At 45.5% G+C, this 21,176-nt stretch overlaps 2 protein-coding genes across 7 annotated transcripts in view; both read left to right on the top strand.

Moving 5' to 3' along the window:
* The window catches only part of ADD2 (adducin 2), a 97,070-nt gene that overhangs the window by 5,091 nt on the left and 70,803 nt on the right, over window positions 1-21,176 (top strand). The window lies entirely within an intron of this gene.
* FIGLA (folliculogenesis specific bHLH transcription factor) overlaps window positions 1-21,176 on the top strand; it is a 50,253-nt gene that overhangs the window by 20,718 nt on the left and 8,359 nt on the right. For 3 of the 4 annotated variants that reach the window (XM_043536439.1, XM_043536440.1, XM_043536441.1), the window contains exon 5: window positions 8,923-9,024. The exons of the other annotated variant lie outside the window; for it this stretch is intronic. In XM_043536439.1, the coding sequence (XP_043392374.1) occupies window positions 8,923-9,009 (87 nt within the window). In that variant the 3' untranslated portion in view covers window positions 9,010-9,024. Of the gene's footprint in view, window positions 1-8,922; window positions 9,025-21,176 lie in introns of those variants that run through there. 4 annotated transcript variants of the gene reach the window in all.

The following is a 21,176-nucleotide window of genomic DNA, read 5'->3' as shown; positions in this document are numbered from 1 at the left end:
GAGTCATAAATAAAATGGACTGGAGTAACTGGCACCATACACAAGACATGTATTAGCTCCTCTGCCTATATTGTGTTCCCCACTCTTGACATGCTCTGGTGATGAGTGGTAAGACTGGTCATTAAAAGCAATCTAGGAAATAAAGTCTAGTTGCTTTTGTGGATCTTCATCAGGCTATGGGTCTCATCCTCAAAGACCTCCACAGGCTCCCTGTCTACTGCAGAATTACTCTCCTGATTTCCAAAACCCTGCATAGCTCTGCTTCATTTTACTGGGTTTGCAAATGCAGCTCAAAGCCTGTCGTGTACCTGCTGCCTGAGCTCTGGAATCAGGACACCAGCCTCCCATGGTGACTTGTTCCCTTTCGCGTCCCCTGCTCCAGTTATAGAATCCTAGAATATCAGGGTTGGAAGGGACCTCAGGAGATCATCTAGTCCAACCCCCTGCTCACAGCAGGACCAATCCCCAACTAAATCATCCCAGCCAGGGCTTTGTCAAGCGTGACTTTAAAAACCTCAAAGAAAGGAGATTCCACCACCTCCCTAGGTAACCCATTCCAGTGCTTCCCCACCCTCCTGGTGAAAAAGTTTTTCCTAATATCCAACCTAAACCTCCCCCACTTCAACTTGAGACCATCGCTCCTTGTTCTGTCATCTGCTACCACTGAGAACAGTCTAGATCCATCCCCTTTAGAACCTCCTTTCAGGTAGTTGAAAGCAGATGCAAAGTAATTACAATCTCTCATCTTTGGAGATGCTCCTGTCTTTAAGAGGGTTAACTTTTCCCTCCTACTGCCTGCTCTAGCATTTAAAGGCACATGTATTTTTGGGTTTCAGAGTAGCAGCCGTGTTAGTCTGTATTCGCAAAAAGAAAAAGAATGCATCCAATGAAGTGAGCTGTAGCTAATGAAAGCTTATGCTCAAATAAATCTGTTAGTCTCTAAGGTGCCACAAATACTCCTTTTCTTTTCATGTATTTTTAGGTACTGGAACAAGCACTTTCCCCTTTTGGGGTGTGTTCTTGCATGGTTTATTCAGTGTTTCATCTGTCCAGACCTCCACTTGCAGCTTGTAGAGTCTTTCGTTTTTAGCCTCAGTGCTGTCACGTAACTCATTTGCCTCCCCCCTTGTTCCAATTTGTCTCTATGTAATTAATCTCAGCTGTCACTTCCTCTGCCTCCCCACCTTGTTCTCTCATCCCACGCAGATCCCTGAGCCTCATTCTCCCACTCTGTTCTGCACGCCATCCTCTGTGCCCCTCCGTGAAACACCTCCCACTCCTTCAAATGCCTCCTTTAAAATTCCCGTGGCCCTCTGTCAATCATCTTCACTCGCTGCTGTATTCTCAAGAGGACGGTTGCATGTGCGTTTATTGACTTGTGCGTGCAAGTGGCTAGATGCATTTTCCCACTCACCAGATTTGTGTGCAGTCACAGCATTGTGCACGCAATCTAGATGCATAACAGCATACCTAAATTGCCTACAGATGGTGCCTTCTGTGTATTTTCATGGGCTTTTAGCTAATGTAGGCATACAATTGTGTAGCTAGACAGTGTGTATGTAGTTTAGGGTTCTTGAACACTCAGACATAAACAAAAAAGACGATCAGGCTTCAGAATTTTTAGTCATCAATAGCTTGTTGAAATCCATAAAAATGTTTTCTAGTCTTCATGTCGCATTCCCTTACGGGCACAATCATTTACCTCTTAATTCTGCAATGCGCATAGTAGACTGCGTAAACACTCTTTACTAACCACTCCCATCTAACCCCTCCATTCTTGTACCCTGAATAAACTATTGCTTTACTTGGAAATTCTGTCTTTCTGATTGCAACGCATCCTCCTACAACTATAGGCTCCATGTTCTGATACCCTAGTTGGCTAAATGAGGAAGATAGTCTTCATTTCCATGGTTATTTTATATTCAGCTGAAATCCTTTAGCTGCTCTCTGAACAGAGCATATGTTGAGTAAAGCAGGAATTGTCCATTCTCATGTGGATCCTACATTAAAATCTAATGGATACATTTTAAGAGGATGTGATTCTGGATAGGCAAGGTACGAAAGTACTGCTTCCTGGAATTTACCAAGATGGTCTGTGACTGCCCTTTTTGGGGGCAAACCTTAACCCCCGACCCCAATTACATCATTGTCGAATACCAAACGTGAGGCCCCATCCTAGAAACCGTTACTCGTGTGATTAGTTCTTGATAGCAGTTCTGTTCTAAACAGGTGGGGGTTGCTCTTATGAGTCCAGGTTTGAAATGAGTGAAATTTAGTTGGGGATTGGTCCTGCTTTGAGCAGGGGGTTGGACTAGATGACCTCCTGAGGTCCCTTCCAACTCTGATATTCTATGAGTGGACCTTTGCTGGAAGCTCTTTAGTGCAATGGCATTGGGTAAGTCCTCTCTTCAAGAGAGGCTAAAGCACTTAGCCTGAATCCCATTGACTTTCATTAAAACTAAGGCTCTTGAGTGCTAAGTCACTTTGGAAATGGGACTTAAGTGCTTTTGAAAAATTTATTACTTGTCCTTTGTTTGCAAATTGCCATGTACACTTAGACACCATATAAATAATAATGTGTTTACTGTTTGTATCCAACTATGACAACTCCTATTTCTGTAATGGTCTGACCCCCCCTGCTCTCCATGTCCTTCAGCTTCTCCAAACAACTCGACTCCAACTTAGCAGCTCAAGCCCATGTGTATTTGAAACAGCAACTTATTTCCTTCTTGAATACTTTCCCCCATCACTCTTTTCTTTTTGGGGGGAGGTGGGCAGCTAACAAACCCCTTTGGGCAATGGAGGAAGAGAGATTCATGAAGGAAATGATCTAGGTTTTAAGCATCCCAGGTGGCCATGTTAAACATTGGGTTGAATTTTGTTTTTTTGTTTTAAATGGTGGGAAAATGCCTTGAAGGCTGTAAAGCCTTTGCTGGTCAGTCTCATTTTTCTCTGCAAATGAACAGGAGACAGATCAATCTTGGAAAGCTTCCTAGAAAGACATTTCACCCGGCAAGATGAAAAAGTGGGTTGGCTGGGAAGAACACACTATGGTGCAGATATTAGGACACTTTCTGCCTTTTGGTTTACATCCATCTAACCCTATTGAAACCAACAACTTAATAGTATGGTTTCCACTTATTCCACTTTATCGCTAGGTTATAATGACCCGTGGCTCCGGAAAAACAGATGGGTTCTGATCTACCATTCCTTATGCACTTAAAGAAGTCAAAATTTTTGGTACGCAAAGAATTTCATTGCATTATCCCCTATTCCAGTGCGGGATCCGAAAGGACCTAGCCACTGCTTGGACAAATCTATATTTGACTTTTTCAGCGGTGTTAACACATGGTAACTAACATGACTGTATATTCTAGCATCACCACCTTACAAATGTATGTTCCTGAGTATGTAGCTACGGTTAAACACAAATAAGGACTAATATTTGTGTAGTATGCACACTGGAATCAGTTCATTTCCGTAGGTTAGTTACATATGCTAACGTGACTGAAAAGTCAAGTGTAGACGTACCCTTTCAGGGCAAATGGGGTGTCCTTGAAACCAGCTATGCAGGTGCTGTTTCAGATTCTTGGGCCCCTTATTGGAGCTATGTTCTACACCACCGCCGATGCATGACACAGAGCCCTTTGGATCCTGGATATGTCAACACGCACGAAACATACAACCTGGGCCCCACCATGACTTAAAGTGAACCCCCTGAGACTTCAATGCCGTGGAGCAGATGCTTGGGCTGGATGAATAATTGATGCTTCTGCCTGCAGCCAGAAAGCACTCTGGGAAATGGCATTAGAAATGCATCTTTAATCAATGATGCGTTTGAATTAACCTGGGAGGTGGGGAAAGGAGACGGAATGCCTGCTGGTCTGGGAAATCCCTGTGTGAATTCAGTGCTCCTGACGAGTGCCAGATAGACGGCTCTGGAGATGGATGTGTTTCAGGTACTGTGTAAGTCTCCTTCACACTTCCATGGTCACTGTGCCTCACCTCTACCAAGAGGCATCATCTCGAGAGCCAGGGGGGACACATTCAGGTGTTGGGGCTTCTGCTGAGGCTATGAAACAATGCTGCCAATGCAGTGTTGAGCTTTATGATGTGGACACATAAACACCGGGATCTGAATGGATGTTGCTACTTAAATAATAACGTCCACTGCTTTTATTAGCGTGTTCTTCACTTTCAGTATTTTGCAAAACAATCCTCCCAGCCATTGTTGGAGTGAATACAATGGCCCTTTATCAGTGTTCTTTCAGGCCACCTGTCTTTCTGATTTATCTGCCTTGCTTTGCAACTTATGACCCCTTGTTTACGAGTTGTAAAAATAAGTTTTGGAGGACGCATTGAAAAAAAAACTTCCATTGCAGCAGTAGTTTGATCGAACATGGAGAGGAGACTTACACGCTTTCTGTTGCTCTGTTTCTAAAGACCACTGCGGATGCGCCTATCTCCAGTAAAGCCCTATATTACAATGTTCCCTTTAACAGCATGATAGAACCTCAGCCAGCTTCTGAAAAACTCTGAATAACATTCAGCACAATGTTCACAGGGTGGGCATGGGGCCCATCTTCTGAATGAGCCCTAACGGGGCACTACCACTAGGAAAGATTGCGTTTCCATCCATCGCCAGTCACACCTGAAGGAATTTTAAGGCCTGGCTTGACAAAGCTCTGGCTGGGATGATTTAGTGGGTGTTGGTCCTGCTTTGAGCAGGGGGTTGGACTAGATGACCTCCTGAGGTCCTTCCAACCCTCATCTTCTATGATTCTAAAGAGGTTAGAGAGACAAAACACATTCCATTTCACTTACTGTGAGGTTTTCTTCCCTCCCTTTGTTGCTCCGTGGCTGACGTACAAACACGCTGCCCTTCTGTTAGGGCAGACCGTGTAGCCACAAACTAGCCCGTGACAACGGATTTCCAAAGACCACATCCTCCCCTTTCCTCACAGGTGGCTCTGAAAATGGATTTTCTAAAACTGGTGCCAGTGAGAAGGGGCTTATTTCCATAGAGACTGTCTGCCCCAGATTATTTTCTCCCTGATGCAGGAGTAATTCCGCTGAAGTGAGTGGATTTCCACCAGTGTGAAGAGAATCAGGCCCTATCCCTCTGGTGTCTAAATCACAGCACTTGGTGCATCTGCCTGGTACAGAGCCATATTGCAAATTCCACTGCTGTACATTATTAATACACTTATAAAACGAAGCTGTGTGAGTGAGCATCTCTGAAAGATTAATCAGGCACTGAACAGCATGCAGGTGCTTCCACTCTGGGCTGCGATACTGTCCACTCTCACATGCTGGGTGTGGTCTGTACAAGGAGCAGAGTCCGCCACGTAAGCCCAGCAGGCTGCAGAAAGTGACGGCTTATTTGGCAACACTCTTGCCTCGAGCTAAGTTCTGCATTAAAGCCTCAGCACAGGGGTCAGATAGCGAACGACGTTCGAAGGGGCCCCTCTGTCATAAATTAGCTGAAAGACTGTACGTGGCTTTAAGAGCCCACTGCAATCTTAGCAGAAGTTGAGCTGCTTGCCTGGCATCCTAGACGAATTCCAGTAGGGGTTATTCTGCTCTCTGGGGACCTTATTTGCAGCCTTCTGTTTGCTCCATCTCCTGTCTTTCCATGGTGTTGTCCTGTATTGCTGAAAAGCCTCTGTGTTCCACCTCACATGTGGCTGTATGTCAGTGATGGGTAAAATCATCCCACTGTGTTTAATATAGGTCTATATGAATACTGCTGCACTCTGCCGGTCAATAAGTGGGCATAATTTACACACTGAACTCGCAGAAGTGTGAGGCTGAAGCAGAAAAAAAGATAGTGGGAGAGTAAAACGCCATCTTGGTTTTATCTGACACCTCTTTAAACCCTCTACTTGGTGGATTTTCCTGCCATGTTCCCTTTCTCCCTCTCGACACGGACATTGTATTCACTGATCACAATAGCAGATGCCTATTTACTGCGGTGCTGTTTACATGGGTGTTTATGCCACCTCTGAATCGGGCCTTTAAACACAGTTGCTAGCAGCCTGGTAACACTGTTTCCCTAATTAGTGCAGATGGAGATGAGCCCTTTTACCAATGCACGCCGTTCTGCTGTATCCATACCTGCAGCCACAGATGTAAAATATTTAAATAGCTCTTGCTAACATAGCTCTAGAGTGAGCAGAGGCTGGGCCATGCTGAATGGCTTTGGGGCGGGGACTCGCTAGGGACAGATCTGCAGGACTGACTTCCTGGTTGAGCAGAAGGAGATCAGGACCTTGGACAAGGCACTGTCCCTGCTAGGGTATTTACTGTATATGTTCAGAGTAACCCAAACAGTGATGCCCCAAGACAACAAAACAATCAGACACAATCCCTGGGAGTGTTGTTCTGCCCACTCGCCCCTCTCCCTTTCCTGGTTTTTCTGTTCAGCAAATATACTCTGAACTAACCAGCACCTCTGACAGCAATAAATAAATAAATCCTGGAACAAACATCATGTTTGCTGTTGTCACATAGATCTTTCTGTCTCTGTGTGTTCTATTCCTTTCCCCGCACCCTTTGTCTGTGTGAAATGTAACTTCTTCAGAGCAGGGAACTATCTGCTCTTGGGTTTGTACAGCCCCTAGCACAATGGAGCTCTGCTCTTAAATGGTCCATAGGCACCACCAAAATAAACATTAGTAAGAAACTCAGGATCCGTGTCAAAATCCAAATCAAGCCTGAAAGGAGGTAACTATAGGCCCTTGATGGGCCCTGATTTGCTAGGTTCCAAAAAGACAGGTAACATCTGATTCTGTCTTTTGTCTTCGGCCAAGGCAAAGTGGCCTTATTTGTTGTTTCTTTACATGAATGTCATATTCAGTTCTGCACATAAGCGGCTGTTGTTTTAGCAAGGGGCTTTCCCAGAAGTATTCCTCCTTAGCCTTGATAAACCCAGTGTCTCTGGAGTGTGAGGAAGTGTCAAAGCTATTGGCTTATTTTGCCGATTAAAGAAACACTTCTCATCATAACCACAGCAGTACCGTTTGGCAAGCAAATGTAGTGCGTTCTGCTTTGCTAGAAGGGCTTATGCTTTGCATCACAGAAACTATGCTGAGAATCTTGGGTGAAATTCTGTGGTCAGACTCAGTATGAGCCTTTCTGGGATAAAAATCGATATCTTTAATAATATAGCACAGTGTTTTGCAAACCACCATGCTGAACCTCTTCAGACACATTGGCTAGTTTTTATTTATTAATAATATTATGTCTCAGAGCTTTGGTGCTTGTAAGCATCGCTTCATAAGGAGGACCATGTTCAGTAACCCATTATCAAATTGCTATATATTATTTAGGTGCTTTTACTATGCTTGGCTACCCTATGGATTCCCATGCAATCTTGTTTTCACACATTCTTGTTGAGCCCCATTTCTGCCTTTGGTCACATCAACACCAACAAAGAGACACAAAGTCAATTTTCCTTTTGTTAGCAATTGATTCCTTAGGGGTTTTTTTATTAGTGGCTGTCGATAAATAGACAATCTGGGCTGCATTTCAGTTTCCAGCAGGGTTGACTTTTATAGAAAGGCCCTGCTCCAAAGAGCTTCCAGTCTACATCAAATGTACAAGGAATGAGGAGATAAGAAAGGAGGGGATAGAGAAAGGGGGGACCATGGTTAGACAGTTAAATTGGACTATATGCTTGGGCGTGGGAATAAGGACCCACCCCTTTCTGCCTCTGCCTGGGGTACCTGGATTTTGGGTCAGGCGTGCAGGATTAGAAGAGGAGGAGAATGAACCGAACCTCTCCCTCTCCAATGCACTGGCCAATGCAACTAAGCTGATGCCGGGAGATTGTAACTTTCTCCTGGCATAGGCTAGCAGAAAACTATTCCTCACCAGAGCCATGGGGAAACAAGGAGGGGATTGTTACTGAGTCACAATGCCTTCCAGAGTTGTTAAAGGACTGGTGCAGCATACACCCCGTTCCTTGCTCAGAGCTGGGCTCACCGGTGAAATCTGCCCTTTTGATGTTTGTCTTGGGCTCCTATCCACAAGGGAGAGAGGCAGCAATAGAAAGCATGTGAATCCTATCAACAGCTGGCTGAATTTTATCAATTTTGGAATGAAAAATGGCTCTTTGACCCAAATGAAGAGTTTTTGTGGAAAATCTTCACTGGAGTTGAAATTTTCTAAGTTTTTATGAAAAACTGAAAGCTTTGCCTATTTTTGGCTTCCTTTTTTTTTCCTTCTGCAAAACGTGCCTTTTTGGAAAATTTAAACAGTACATAACGCCCTGTGAGAAGTAATTGGCATCTTTCAATCAGCTCTTGTCACATCCTATTGTGAACAAACTTTTCAGGAATGTCTTAAGGATGGGAAATTTACTCAGCCAGGGGAGGTGAGCAGGGGGTTGGACTAGATGACCTCCTGAGATCCCTTCCAACCCTGATATTCTATGATATGTAACCAGTTACTGAGGGACCGAGTATCTCAAGCTGCCGATTGTCTCGAATAATGATTGCGAGGTCCTCAGCTCCCATTGACTTCATGGAATGTTGCAGATGCTCCATGCCTCAGAAGTCTCTTGGCCCTAAATAACAGGCCTGATTCTGCAATGTCTTTCTAACACAGCAAGGCAGGGTATAAATCTATAGTATGTCCGTTTGCCATGTAGCAACCTCCTATGTGGATGCAACAACAACGACCTGAAAGTGCTGGAGTGTGGCTTAGCATACTAGACTTGGCTACTTAGCTTTCAAGCAGTATTACGGCAGACTGCACTCCAGGACTTTCACTGCCTCATAGCGGTGTCTACTCAGGAGAAGGGGCGCTGTAGATTCAGGGGCACTGTAGATTCACACCCTGACTTGCCACATAGTAATGCACCATAAAGACAAGCCCTAAGAGCTGCTAAATACCTTCAACAACTTTTGAATTCTGTAGGAGTTCTGGGTGCTGAGCGCCCCTCAGAATGCTCAGGACCCTGTAAGACTGGGCCCTGTGTTCTTGAGACCCCGTGCTACTTGCTAAGAGGACGAGAGGCTTGATTTGTGGGAGGAGGATACTCTTTCAACGTGATGAAAAATTGAGTACGTCACCAGACTGCTGGGAACAGATTCTGCGCTCGGTTACATCAATGTAAATGTGACCTCGTAAATTACTCGATTGCAGCTACTCTGCATTTACAGCACTGTGTATACAAATGGCTACATTCTGCTTGCATTTCCCCTTTAAAATAGGTGTTGAATTTACCCTTCATTTTCAGGCTCTTTTCTGCGCAACGTGCTTCCTAAATTTGTCAATTTATTAAAAAATACAAACAATAGACAGAATTATATTATGTTCTTTTTATATGGTACCTTTGCTCTCAAAATACTTCATTTATGAAGTCCTCCTTCAAATTTCTACCTTGTGATTGTTCTCAGATAAATCAGGGGTAACATTAATGAAACAATCTTGTACTTAATTAACATCTTCATTTTATCTATCTGGGGAAAATACCTGTGTTTATATAAACAGGCTGCTAGATATTACCATTTTATGGTTGAGATTTTAAAAGCTGACTAGGGGCAATTACAAATAATGGGAATTGTGTCCCTAAATTCCATAGCTAGATTTGAAAATACCAACCTCTGTTACTACCTAAATTGCAGTACAGTACCTCCATTTTCCTTTTTTATCATTTCCATTTTTTTCCATTGAGCTTTGGCAAAAACAGGACTACACTTCGTTCTGTCATGAGTAGCTAAAGCAAATTTTGCACGGCAATCATGCTAGCTAAAGGGAAGTGCAATAGTGTATATTTTGGTTACTGTGTACAAAATGTTTGTAAGTATACAATAGTGAACAGCCAGAGCCAATCCCAAAGCAGATCTGACAGGTTCATTATTCATGGGATATAACCTCTTGAGAATATGCTCAGAGGCTGTTGTCTAGCTGCCATCTTTAAAGAGGGGGATCATCACCCGAACAGATTTCATTTTGCTTTGCTTTGGTAATGCTTCCTGTGTAGCACACTCTCAAACCTAGTTTCTAAAGTAATGTGTTTTGCAATAAAATCAAAATCCAGGTTAGCATATTTTAAAACTCGACATCAACACTTCTTTCAATCTGAGCATTTTGGTACTTCACCTAGGCTGGACTTTCAGGAAAATACAGCAGAGAGCATCTTGCAAAATGCATCTAAGAAAAGATCATGTTCACCCTATCATCTGCACTGCACAGGGAAGTAAGATTTGACCAGGTGGAAAGACAAATTGTTTGTCATTTTTAAAAGACGCCCCGCCCAGAAGAGCATCAATCACTGTGGCCCCAATTCAGCAGAGCAGCTCTGTTTAGCAAAGCACTCAAACACGTGCTTACAGCCCAGTGAAGTCAACAGAACTTCAGGATGTGCTTTGCTGGATATGGATGGGTGCATGGGGGTAAGTGCTTCAAAGCAGGGCTGCAATGGAGCCTGAGCGGGGGATCTCATGGAAAACCCTGTGAATCCTTAATGTGGGGCGGGGGAGGGAGAAAGACCAAATTTTAAAAAAACCAACCAGTTCCTCAAGTTAGCAGAGCTACTAAGATTTACCCCAGCTCAGGATCTGCCACTTTGCCTGTTACCCTCTTTATTGCACCGAGGATTTATTTTTAAGGTAGACTTGAAGCAGAAGGTACTTTTGTGCCTAGAAGATGGAACTGTGAGTGACGAGACGCTCATTCGCCCAAGTCTTGTAGGGTCCGATTATTCCAAATACCTTTGGAAGCTGCTTGGATACCATAGTGACGGGCTTGGGAGGAGAACCGGATGCTCCATTCGAACCTAGCAGAATCAGGCCGAGTGGCAGGCCCAGTATTAGATAGCATAGAGCGGTTCTTGTGCCATACAGAGCCTGCACCTAGTATAATTCACTGGAGTCTTGCCCTGGACTTCATTGCAAGCAGGAGAAAATTCTAGCGGTACCTGAGGGCACTTGCACATCTCAGGATCATGCCTGATTTCTAAGCTGGTTGTGACTTACCTCGTTTGCAGGCCACCCCACCATATGCATTCCCTGCTGTCACCCCCATCATCCCATCTCTGCAGTCTCGGTCCTGGGTTGGCATCGACAGCCTGGCTTGCAAATCAGTGACACAATGGTAGCACCCACTCAAAAGGGAAGAGACACAGCAAATGACCTATCAGGATGCTTAGGCTAGGGACCACCCCACTTTGAACCAAAGAACGATCCCCGGCCTGTGTGCTGCAGCCATGGAATGTAGCAAAATCTTCTTAGCAGACTTAATCATAGAAGATTAGGGTTGGAAGAGACCTCAGGAGGTCATCTAGTCCAATTCCCTGCCCAAAGCAGGACCAACCCCAACTAAATCATCCCAGCCAGGGCTTCGTCAAGCCGGGCCCTAAAAACCTCAAAGGATGAAGATTCCACCACTTCCCTAGGTAACCCATTCCAGTGCTTCACCACCCTCCTAGTGAAATAGTGTTTCCTAATATCCAACCTAGATCTCTCCCACTGCAACTTGAGATCTTGCCATCAGGCCTTAAGCAGAACCCCTGAGGCCAGTGGAGAGTCCTGCTATCGGAGGGCCAGATCTTTGAAGTCATTAGAGTTACTGATACACCAGCTCCCAATAGTACAATATGACCCACGGGTTGACCTACTTTGGTGGAAGGACAATATAAGCTTTCAGGATTCTTGGCCTGCATGTGAAGGCCTTGGTGTGACATGAGCCTATTTAGGGTTTTCTGTAGCTGGTGGGTATTTTCTGATTTCCCCCACCTCCCCCCCACCCAGTGTTTAATAAGTAGGTAAACTAAAGTTGACTCTTTTTCTTGGAGTCTGAAGCAGGGTTTTTAATGACTTCAAGTATTTTTCTCTTGAATTGTACACAAAATTGGGCTCCCTCTGAAATGAGGGACGTTGGTGAGCAACGGTAAAATGTAGGTTCTCACCGTACTTATTTTCAACAGTGCAAAAACTGTAAAAGTCAGGGATTTTCTGTGTGTATTTAATACAAAGCGGTTTATTTTGCTTCTGTTGGATTTTATTGGGTTTTAACCCACAGCAGAAGGGCTCATGTGTATTATAACAGCTTATGGGTTTGAGTCAACTGATGTCAATTGGGAGCAACTCCATGGGCCAGATTCTCAGCTAGTGTAAATCACAGAATATCACGGTTGGAAGGGACCTCAGGAGATCATCTAGTCCAACCCTCTGCTCAAAGCAGGACCACTCCCCAATTTTTGCCCCAGATCCCTAAATGGCCCCCTCAAGAATTGAACTCGTAACCCTGGGTTTAGCAGGCCAACACTCAAACCACTGAGCTATCCCTCCAACACACTCAAACCACTGAGCTATCCCTCCAACATAGCCTCAGGGACTTCCACCGAGGGACAACTTACACTGGCTGAAGGTCTGGCCCAATGGAGTGAGGAGAATTGGGTGTTGTGTACTTCCCATGCTGATTTTTCTGAGCACTTTAAATGATGTCATCCAAACGAGAAGTAATTCTACAGCAGGTGAAAATGGATCTGGGGCTTCTCTCGCCCCAGCATGACACGGGTGTAACACCACTAAATTAAGTGGAGTCACTCTTTACGCCACTACAAGTCTGGGGAGCTGAATTCAGCCTACCGGCGTGAGAATTGTAGTTATTTAGTCAAGGCTTTCGCCTTTGCCTTATCAGAATCTCCATGTCCCTTGCCATCTCTTTGTACTGAAAGGAGGTTCAGCTTGCTGTATGCTCAGATTTGCATTAAGAGACAGCGTGGGGCATTTGAGGGAGGAGCAGAGAGTGGGCTTTTCATCGCCCAGGGGAGAAATGGAAGAGGGAAATGAGATGCAGTATGTAAATCTAGGAATACATACATAAACATAATGCTCTGTGAAAGCACAGACAAATAACCTATGTGCTCTGCAATCTTTAATACTAAACACCAGCATAAAACACACTGTTTTCATTAGATTTCCTGCTGTCTTTATTAGATTTGCAGGACAATGGTTCTTACGATTGTATTTCTTTCCGTAGGGTTCTGCTACTTTTTTTAAAGGTTGGGTACGGCAAGAAATGGAACACACACACACACACACACACCCCATAAATGATGCATGCTGCAGGCGCTGTTATTGCATCTGGTTCAAACCCCAGCTCTGCCCAGTTAAGGGCTTCATTAGCAACTTGCCATGGGCCTGCAGCTCTCTTCTGATTTGCATGAAATGGAGCAGATTGCAGCTGCCCTGGTCCTCCTTTAGTCTTGGCGTTCACGGAAACGAGGTTTACACCAGCATGGTCAACTTCGGTGGAGCGGCTCTTGATTTGTATCCGGGCATGAGGAAATCAGAATCAGGCCTGGTTTTGTTCAGTGTGATCAGCTTCCCAGAAGGTTAGGAGACTTGATTGGCCAGTTCCCGATTCCCATTACATTTTCCTGGGAATTGGATGTCCAAATCTCTTCTGTGTCAGACTTTTAAAGCTGCATATGTATTTTTGGGCCTGATCCTGTTAGGTGCGCTGAGAACCTCCAGAGACCACAGGGGAGATGAGGGTGCACAGCAATTTGTACAATTGGACCTTAGGAACCCCAGCCACGGACCAGGACCTCCCTGCTGACTCCGAAGCTGGAGCACCCATGGGGGAAAAGTAGTGGGTGCTCAGCACCCACGGGCAGCCCCGAGGATCAGCACCTCTCCTCCCTCCCAGCACCTCCTGCCTGCCGTAATCAGCTGTTCAGCGGCATGCAGGAGGCACTGTGCAGGAGGGGGAAGAGCGGGAGGGGGAAGAGGCAGGACAGAGGTGGAGCGGGGGTGGGAAGAGGCCGGGTGGAGACTTGGGGGAAGAGGTGGAGTGGGGTCAGGGCCTGGGGCGGAGCGGCGGTCGAGCACCCCCCAGGAACAGAGGAAGTCGGCACCTATGCCCCACTGGGCAAGGTGCTGTACAAACACAGAACCAAAAGATGGTCTCTGCCCCAGAGAGCTCACAATCTATGTATAAGACAAGAGGTGTCGCAAAACACAAGACTTCTTCTTTAGTTCCTCTAAGCAGGACTTAAATAGAATCATAGAATATCAGAGTTGGAAGGGACCTCTGGAGGTCATCTAGTCCAACCCCCTGCCCAGAGCAGGACCAATCTCAACTTTGTCAAGCTTGAGACGTCACCTTGTCTTTGCCCGCTCTGTAAAAGGGAACGTCACCCAACCCAAGGAAAATAAAACGTCAAACCTGCCTCGAAATATGGGAATAATCTTCCTATTAATAGAGAATAGTATTAAGGGACATGCTGTTAAATAGCTGCTCGGTGGATAATTCAGGCACTAAAAGCTGTCGGGTGCATTTGCAGCAGAAATCGTCCTGACTAGCTATAGGGGAGGGACTTTGGTGACCATTTTGGCCCGTTTTTTTTAAAAATTGTATGTGTGCTTAATGGCCTGTCCTGGAACATCAGGCAGACCTTGCCATACACTTGAAGGAATGAATAAATTACTGGTTATCCTCAATGGCAGCGATCGATGACCATCATGCTAATCGTGGGGCCCGATCCTGCATCGCTTGCCCACCCAAACGATCACTGACTCCTGTAAAAGCCAGGATTGTGCAAAGAAGGCCGGAGCAGACACAGTGGAGCTGTGATGGTAATGGAAGAGAAGGCAGGCCAACAAGAGGCAAGTAGAAATACCAGATACAAGAAATGTCTTTCCCAGGCTACACGAAAGTAAACTGTTGCATAGGGCAAAGCAGAATTTATCCCTATTTTTTTAAAATGGAGATACCCAGGTTTTCCGGCCAGGGGCCCATGGTGTCTGTTCACTCTGACCACCTGCTTAATGCAGACCACAGAACTTCATGGCTCGTTCTGACGCCCAACACGGTAATTACAGTGGAACTAGAGTACGTTTTCTAGAAAGACATCAGGTTTTGATTTAAAGGTTGCGGGAGATGCAGCCTACCACTCGGTCAGCTGTACCAATGGTGAACTCCTTCGCTGTTAAATAGATTGCCCCTTATTTCCACTTTGATTCTGTCTCGCTTCAACTTCTGGCTCTTGTATCTTGTTATGCCGTTTTTTGGCTATGTCTACACTACCCGAGTAAGTTGACCTAAGCTACGTCAACTCCAGCTGCATGAATAGGAGCTTAGGTCGACTTACTGCTGTGTCTACACCTGAGTTGCAACGTGCACGTTGCAAAGCGTTGAAACAATCAAAGGCTTTCACACTACTCCACTATACATGGAGTTCCCTTTCTATGAATCTACTCTGCCCCAAATCCTCTTTCCGGCTCTCGTAGTGCCATGAAAACAACAAGGAGTCCGGTGGCACCTTAAAGACTAACAGATTTATTTGGGCATAAGCTTTCGTGGGTAAAAAAACACTTCTTCAGATGTTTACCCATGAAAGCTTATGCCCAAATAAATCTGTTAGTCTTTAAGGTGCCACCAGACTCCTTGTTTGTTTTGTGGGTACAGACTAACACGGCTACCCCCTGATACTTGTAGTGCCATGAGTTTCTCATTTTTGTATTTCTGCATATTGTTCCCATCAGTTGGTGTCAGTTTTTTTCCCATTAGTTCCATGTTTTTTCTTAAATATGGCCTGTGTTTGGATGTTTCGACTTACAAGTATTGGATCCAATCCAGACACTTTAACACTGAATACAATAGGGCCGCTTGTGTGCTCAAAATCAACCAGACGCTTAAATACTTTGCTGGGTTAGAGCCATGGTTAGTTATATTTTTCAGCATCTGGGTTTTCCCCTTTAACTGCCCGGTGTGGTGGTTGGGAAACAATCAGGTGCACCTCTATGATTTCCATAAGTTAATGGATTTTCTGGTGTATTTCTTTGCGCCGCTACCAGTTTGCAGATTCCAAAGGCGCGTGATTGCATTTGCACCCTAGGGTACGTCTGCCCTACAAATGGAGGTGTGACTGCATTCCATGTAAGCATACCTGAGTTCGCTTTGATCTAGCTAGCTTAAATAATAGCAGTGAAGACACAGCAGGACGGACTGGCCACTTGCGTGCACACCCAGGCTCCTGGGTGGACTTGTACAGCCCATGCTGCCACGGCTTCACTGGTGTTGCTGTTCTTGGAGCTAGCTAGATCAAAGCTAGTTCAAGTCTGTCTACACATGCTGCAGTCACACCACTGATTGCAGTGTAGACCGACTCCTGGCATGAAATTGTCAAGGGATTGGGCTAAACGGATGACCGAGGGCCAGAATTTGGGAAGGTGTAAAGGGGCAGAGGCAATAATTATGTTCAGCTGGAACATATTTCAGTTATTCCTCCATCTTGAAAAACAAACAGCAAGGAAGAAGGAACAGGCTAAGCCTATTAAACTGGAGTAAATCCGGTGGAATTACTTTGGCATTGAGCCAGCGTGAAGGAGTAGAAAGTAAATCCTAGTTGCCTGAACTGAACACTGGGGGTCAGTTACTCGCCTGGTGAAAATGGGTGTGACTCTGTTGTCTCTGAGGATCTGGCACGTGGAAGTACAGAGGGCAAATCAATTTCTAGTCCTCATGGCAGTATTCTTAAGGGAATAACAAATCTGAAGCTTGGCTCTCGTCCTTCTTGGTATGTGTGCCGTGCTGAGGGCACTTCCTGGCTTTCACCGATCCAAATAGCTCTGTTAAATATTCAGATCAAATGGCACAGGGAAGGCAATTAGAGCAGGCTGTTATCAAAAGGTAATCATGTCTCCGGAGGAGCAGAACCAAGGAGTCTCCTTTGTACTTTGGTATATCTCAGCCCTATGATTATCTCTCCTCTTAATCTTGCCCTCCGCACTGCCCCATCATTACGGTGCTGGCGCTTGTGCTGTTCAGAGGCGATCAAGGTCTATCTTTATTCTCGACCCACGTAGAAAGTGCTCCAGCTGCTGTGGCCCTGCTTTGGTAAAGAGATTACATCAGTTTCCTTATGCACACAACTCTCAAGAAGTTGCACCAGCTGGATGTGCATGCCATGTTTGCTACATGGCAACTTAAAGAAAGAGCTCCGGATTTACTGAGTTTGTGCCTCTCATTTTCATGGGGTCAGGGCTTACCAGGGGGAACTGGCTTACTTGCCCAAGGGATCGGTGCATGCTAACCTGACACCTCCACAGACCTGAGATCAAATGTGTCTTCGGTCAGCGGTTCTCAAACTCGTAGACCATGGATCAGCAGTGATCCACGGTTGGCCTGTTAAATTAACCCCTTTGAGAACCAAGGAAGAGAGGTGGTCCCTGAAATGCGCTCTCAATGATGAAAGTGCAACGTGCAATTAAGTTACAGAACCGCTGACTGATGTCCCACACGCAATGAGTTAGACGGAGCCCTCTTCCCTAGAGGACAGCATGCTGGTTCTGCCACCCGCTCTTTTTCAGCACCGACCTGTTGTGTGATTTGGCCACCCCAGGTAGCCCAACATCACAACCCTCCCATCGGACACGAGTCTAGACCCATAGACCTGAGTTCACTAGGTGTTTGCGAGTGGGACAGGCAGCTGGGTGTATTTTGCAGTACTTGCCATATCGAAAACTGGCAATGAGGGACCCATCAGCTGCATATAGACTAGGAGAAGAGATATTGCTTTTCCCTTTCATTCTTGTTGTTGGTTGCTCTTACTTTCAGCTCTGCGCTCGGAGGAAGAGCAGACTTCTAGCTGATCAAAAATCACACATCAGTTCTTAATTTCCCGGTTGTTTTGCACACTAGAAAGAAACACTCCGCTCCCAGCTACTACTGGGCAGGGGAAATTCATGCCCTTTCAGCGGGAGCTTTAAAGCACTTTCTCTGCCTCTGGAATACCTCCGGTTCTTCACTTGTGTGAAACTGGCAGCTCTCTGTCACTGTCCACAGCTGGTTGCCACCTCTCTGAGTCCCACTTACCAGCTGCTACTCTAAAACCTTCCCATAATCCTTTGCATCATCCTAAAGCCTCTTGTCCCCTCCCATTTGACGCCCTGTTCATTGCAACACTGGCTGATGAGCAATAGAGTGTGGAGCTTGACAGGACCAGGTGCCTGTAGCCACGAGTCTTCTCCCTTGCGGTTTCTCCCTTGTTTCTTACGTTGGAGACTGACACCGAGCGTTGCTACAGACTAGTAGCTTATATCAGTGACAGACTCTGTGCTCCAGCCTCGTGGCTTGCATCAGCCGGCCCAAGAGTCAGGAGTTCCCCGGGAGACAAAGAATGTGACAAAGGGGAAGGATCAGGGGATGCTGGAAACTTGCTGCCAAGGTAACGTCATCTAATGACAACTGCCCCCAGCACTGATGAGCAGCATGTTGCAGACAGGCTTCGGGTCAGCAGCATTCAGCTTCCAGTGGGAGACACACCGCTCAGATGTTGTTGCAGGCCTTGTCTTTTATTCGTATTGCAGTGCCCAGGAGCCCCAGTTATGGACCACCACCCCAGGGTGTGAGGTGCTGTACAAACACAGAACAAAAGGATGGTTCCTGCCCGCAGAGAGATTACAATCCAAGTACTTGGGGATTTTTTTTATCCAGCCGCCGTTCTACCACGGATGCTGCATCACCAGAGAGTCTTATGGAAGAACGAACACAGGATGCCGCTGGTATTTTAACCACTGTGTTGTCTTGAGTTAAAGATTTTGTGGTTACAGTGCCAGCGATTGGTCTGTGCCAGCAATCCTGAAGTTACTACGTGCGTGCGTGTAAGGAAATTATAAAGCTAATTTTCACACAGCCTAAGAAATCAACAAAAGAATTCAACCTATTTAGACTGCAGGTACATCTACATTTGAGCTGGGAGCAATGATTCCCAGCGCTTGCAGACATACCTGTGCAAGCAGTGTGTCTGTAGCAGCACGGGTGGCCGCTCAGGGGAGCCACCCTGAGTACCCCGCACCTGACCCCCGTGCCACAGATATACTGCTCCTTTTTGGTGCTAGCTCAAGCAGAGCTAGTGTGGGCATATCTACATGAGTTGGCTCAAATGTAGATGTGCCCATCGCAGTTTCAGGGTAACTGCACCTGCATTCCCTCCTCCATGGTTCACTCCCTGAGTGCCCAGACAGGTCTCAGGTCTCCAGCCATCACCTGGAAGGCAGGGCAGGGACCCTGTCCCACTGGCTTCTGACTGGGAAATTTAAGGCCTTATCCTGTGATATCAACAGTCAGCCAGACTATGTAAAGGCCAGCACCCGTGCTTTGCTTTCGCTAGGGCTATGAACGTTGTGTTGCCAGCAATTACAAGTTACTACCCAGCTCTTTCTCAGTAAGCACCTTTATTCTCAAGGTAAAAGCACCCCAGAGAAAACATGTTTCAAACGATGAAAGTTCTTCTGTGCATGTTAAAAGCTCACCAGAGGTCACCTATCAGTCTTAGGGGGCCTAGTAGACCAAAGTGTTTCCAATACTTCTACAGGGGTTGGGACCCTTGGACAGAAGGTCCATGTCTGAGTCAGTTCAAAATCATCCCTTTGTACCAAAAGCCGTTTCTTTGTCTCGGCAAAACCCAACCCAAAGCAAAATATGGAAACCACTCTGGGGATGGTACCTCTCTACAGTTGTTTAATCTCAGTAATTCACCTTAATAAAATAGGATCCCCGAAGATACTGCAGGGGTGGCGATATCTGTCACTGTACCCTGTGGGCCATGGAGGGGTCACAAGTTTGCACTAGTCACTGTTCCGGCATATGGGTTAGAGCTGTGACAGAAGCGGCCTGCCAGTGGAGTGGAGTGTGAATTCAGGGTTTGTGCTGGAGTTGTTTAAGCTTTATAACACCCCGTGTGATGTAACAGCTGCGTTCCCATTTTGCAGACAGGGACAAGTTGGAGCAGAGACAGGTGTCTTTCCCACCATCACACATCCCATCAGTGACAGAACTGGGAATAGAAACTCAGGAGTTGGAGCTGGGCTAAACTATTTTCACCAAAAGAAAAAATGTAGTTTCAGGTCAGGCTGAAACATTTTGTGGATTTGGGTCAAATTATTTTGGCCGTAAACAAAAAACACAGATTTTTTTTTATTGGCCTCTTCTAAACTAAGGGTTTCAATTGTTTTTATTTGAAATGCCATCTCCTTTGGAATTTCACTGCAATATTCTTTTTAAAAAAATACCTCTCCCCCCAAACACAATTCATTTCGTGTCAATTGAAACGATTGCTTCAAACTGAAGTGAAACTTTTTTTCTCTTTTTTGGTTCAGCTGCAAAACTCATTATTCCCCCAATTCCACCCAGGAGTCCTCACTCCCCGTTCTTTGCTCTAACCAACCAGGAGCCCACGCTGCTCGCTCCCTTATGATGAAACGCCAGCTACCTATGGATCTGGCCATGTGCTTGGGGGAAACGTTACTGGATGTAAAGATGGCACAGAAAAGCAATGTGTGGACTCTCTGCCATGTTTTGCCCAAATTGCTAAAAGGGTTTGTCTAAAAGATGCACGAAGGCTGAGGACTAATTTAAGATGGCAGTTAGCAGTGCTATCTCTGGGTAGCTAGTTGGCTTTTTCCAGCTGTGTTGTACTTACTGGAGGACAGATGGAGGGCGGTGACCTACTGTATCAGAGAGCTTATCTGTCAGTGAGCTTGTTTCCTAGTTCTGCAAGCTTCATGATGCTGTTCAGCATCATTGTTCTGTAACACACGTGGACACTGTTAGAAAGATTTATTCTGAATTTATTCTGAATTTCTTAGAGGAGTTACCACTGGGATCAGATCAGACTGAGGTCCCATTTACTACAATTCTTTTGCACTAGAAATCTCTGTTTCGGTGGCACAGATGGTTCTGATCGTGTGACCCACATAATGTCTTTGTTTTGTTCATTTGCAGTGCTAGTTATACCTTATCTGGGGTGGAAATACTAAGGGATCAGAGAATGTGACATTTCCCTCCTCCTAGAGCTAGAAGAGTGAATAATAAGCTGCATAGTCTCTCAGAATTTCTTGTTGTGCAAAAACACAGATGGTGGGGGTGCACTTCCACATAGAGATTAGAAAAATGCAATGCAATGTAGATTCTTTCTAATTGGTTTGGTGACATTTATACTTGAATCTGGTGCATTCAAAATGATGACGGCAAGATGCGATTTTTTCCTTTTTTGTTTTTGTTCATTTCTGAGCTCCTGGGTAAAATTTTCAGAAGTGCTTATGGGACCCTAAGTTACATTTTCAAAGGTTACTTAGGTTCTTAGGAGCTTAAGTTCCGTCATGGCACCTAAATGCCTGTATCCAAATCAGAATTTAGGTTCTTAAGTCTCTTAT

This window comes from Chelonia mydas, chromosome 26, assembly GCF_015237465.2.
Source record: "Chelonia mydas isolate rCheMyd1 chromosome 26, rCheMyd1.pri.v2, whole genome shotgun sequence".
Classification (NCBI taxonomy): domain Eukaryota; kingdom Metazoa; phylum Chordata; order Testudines; family Cheloniidae; genus Chelonia; species Chelonia mydas.
Note: the sequence above shows the minus strand (reverse complement) of the source record. Positions and strands in the feature narration are given on the sequence as shown.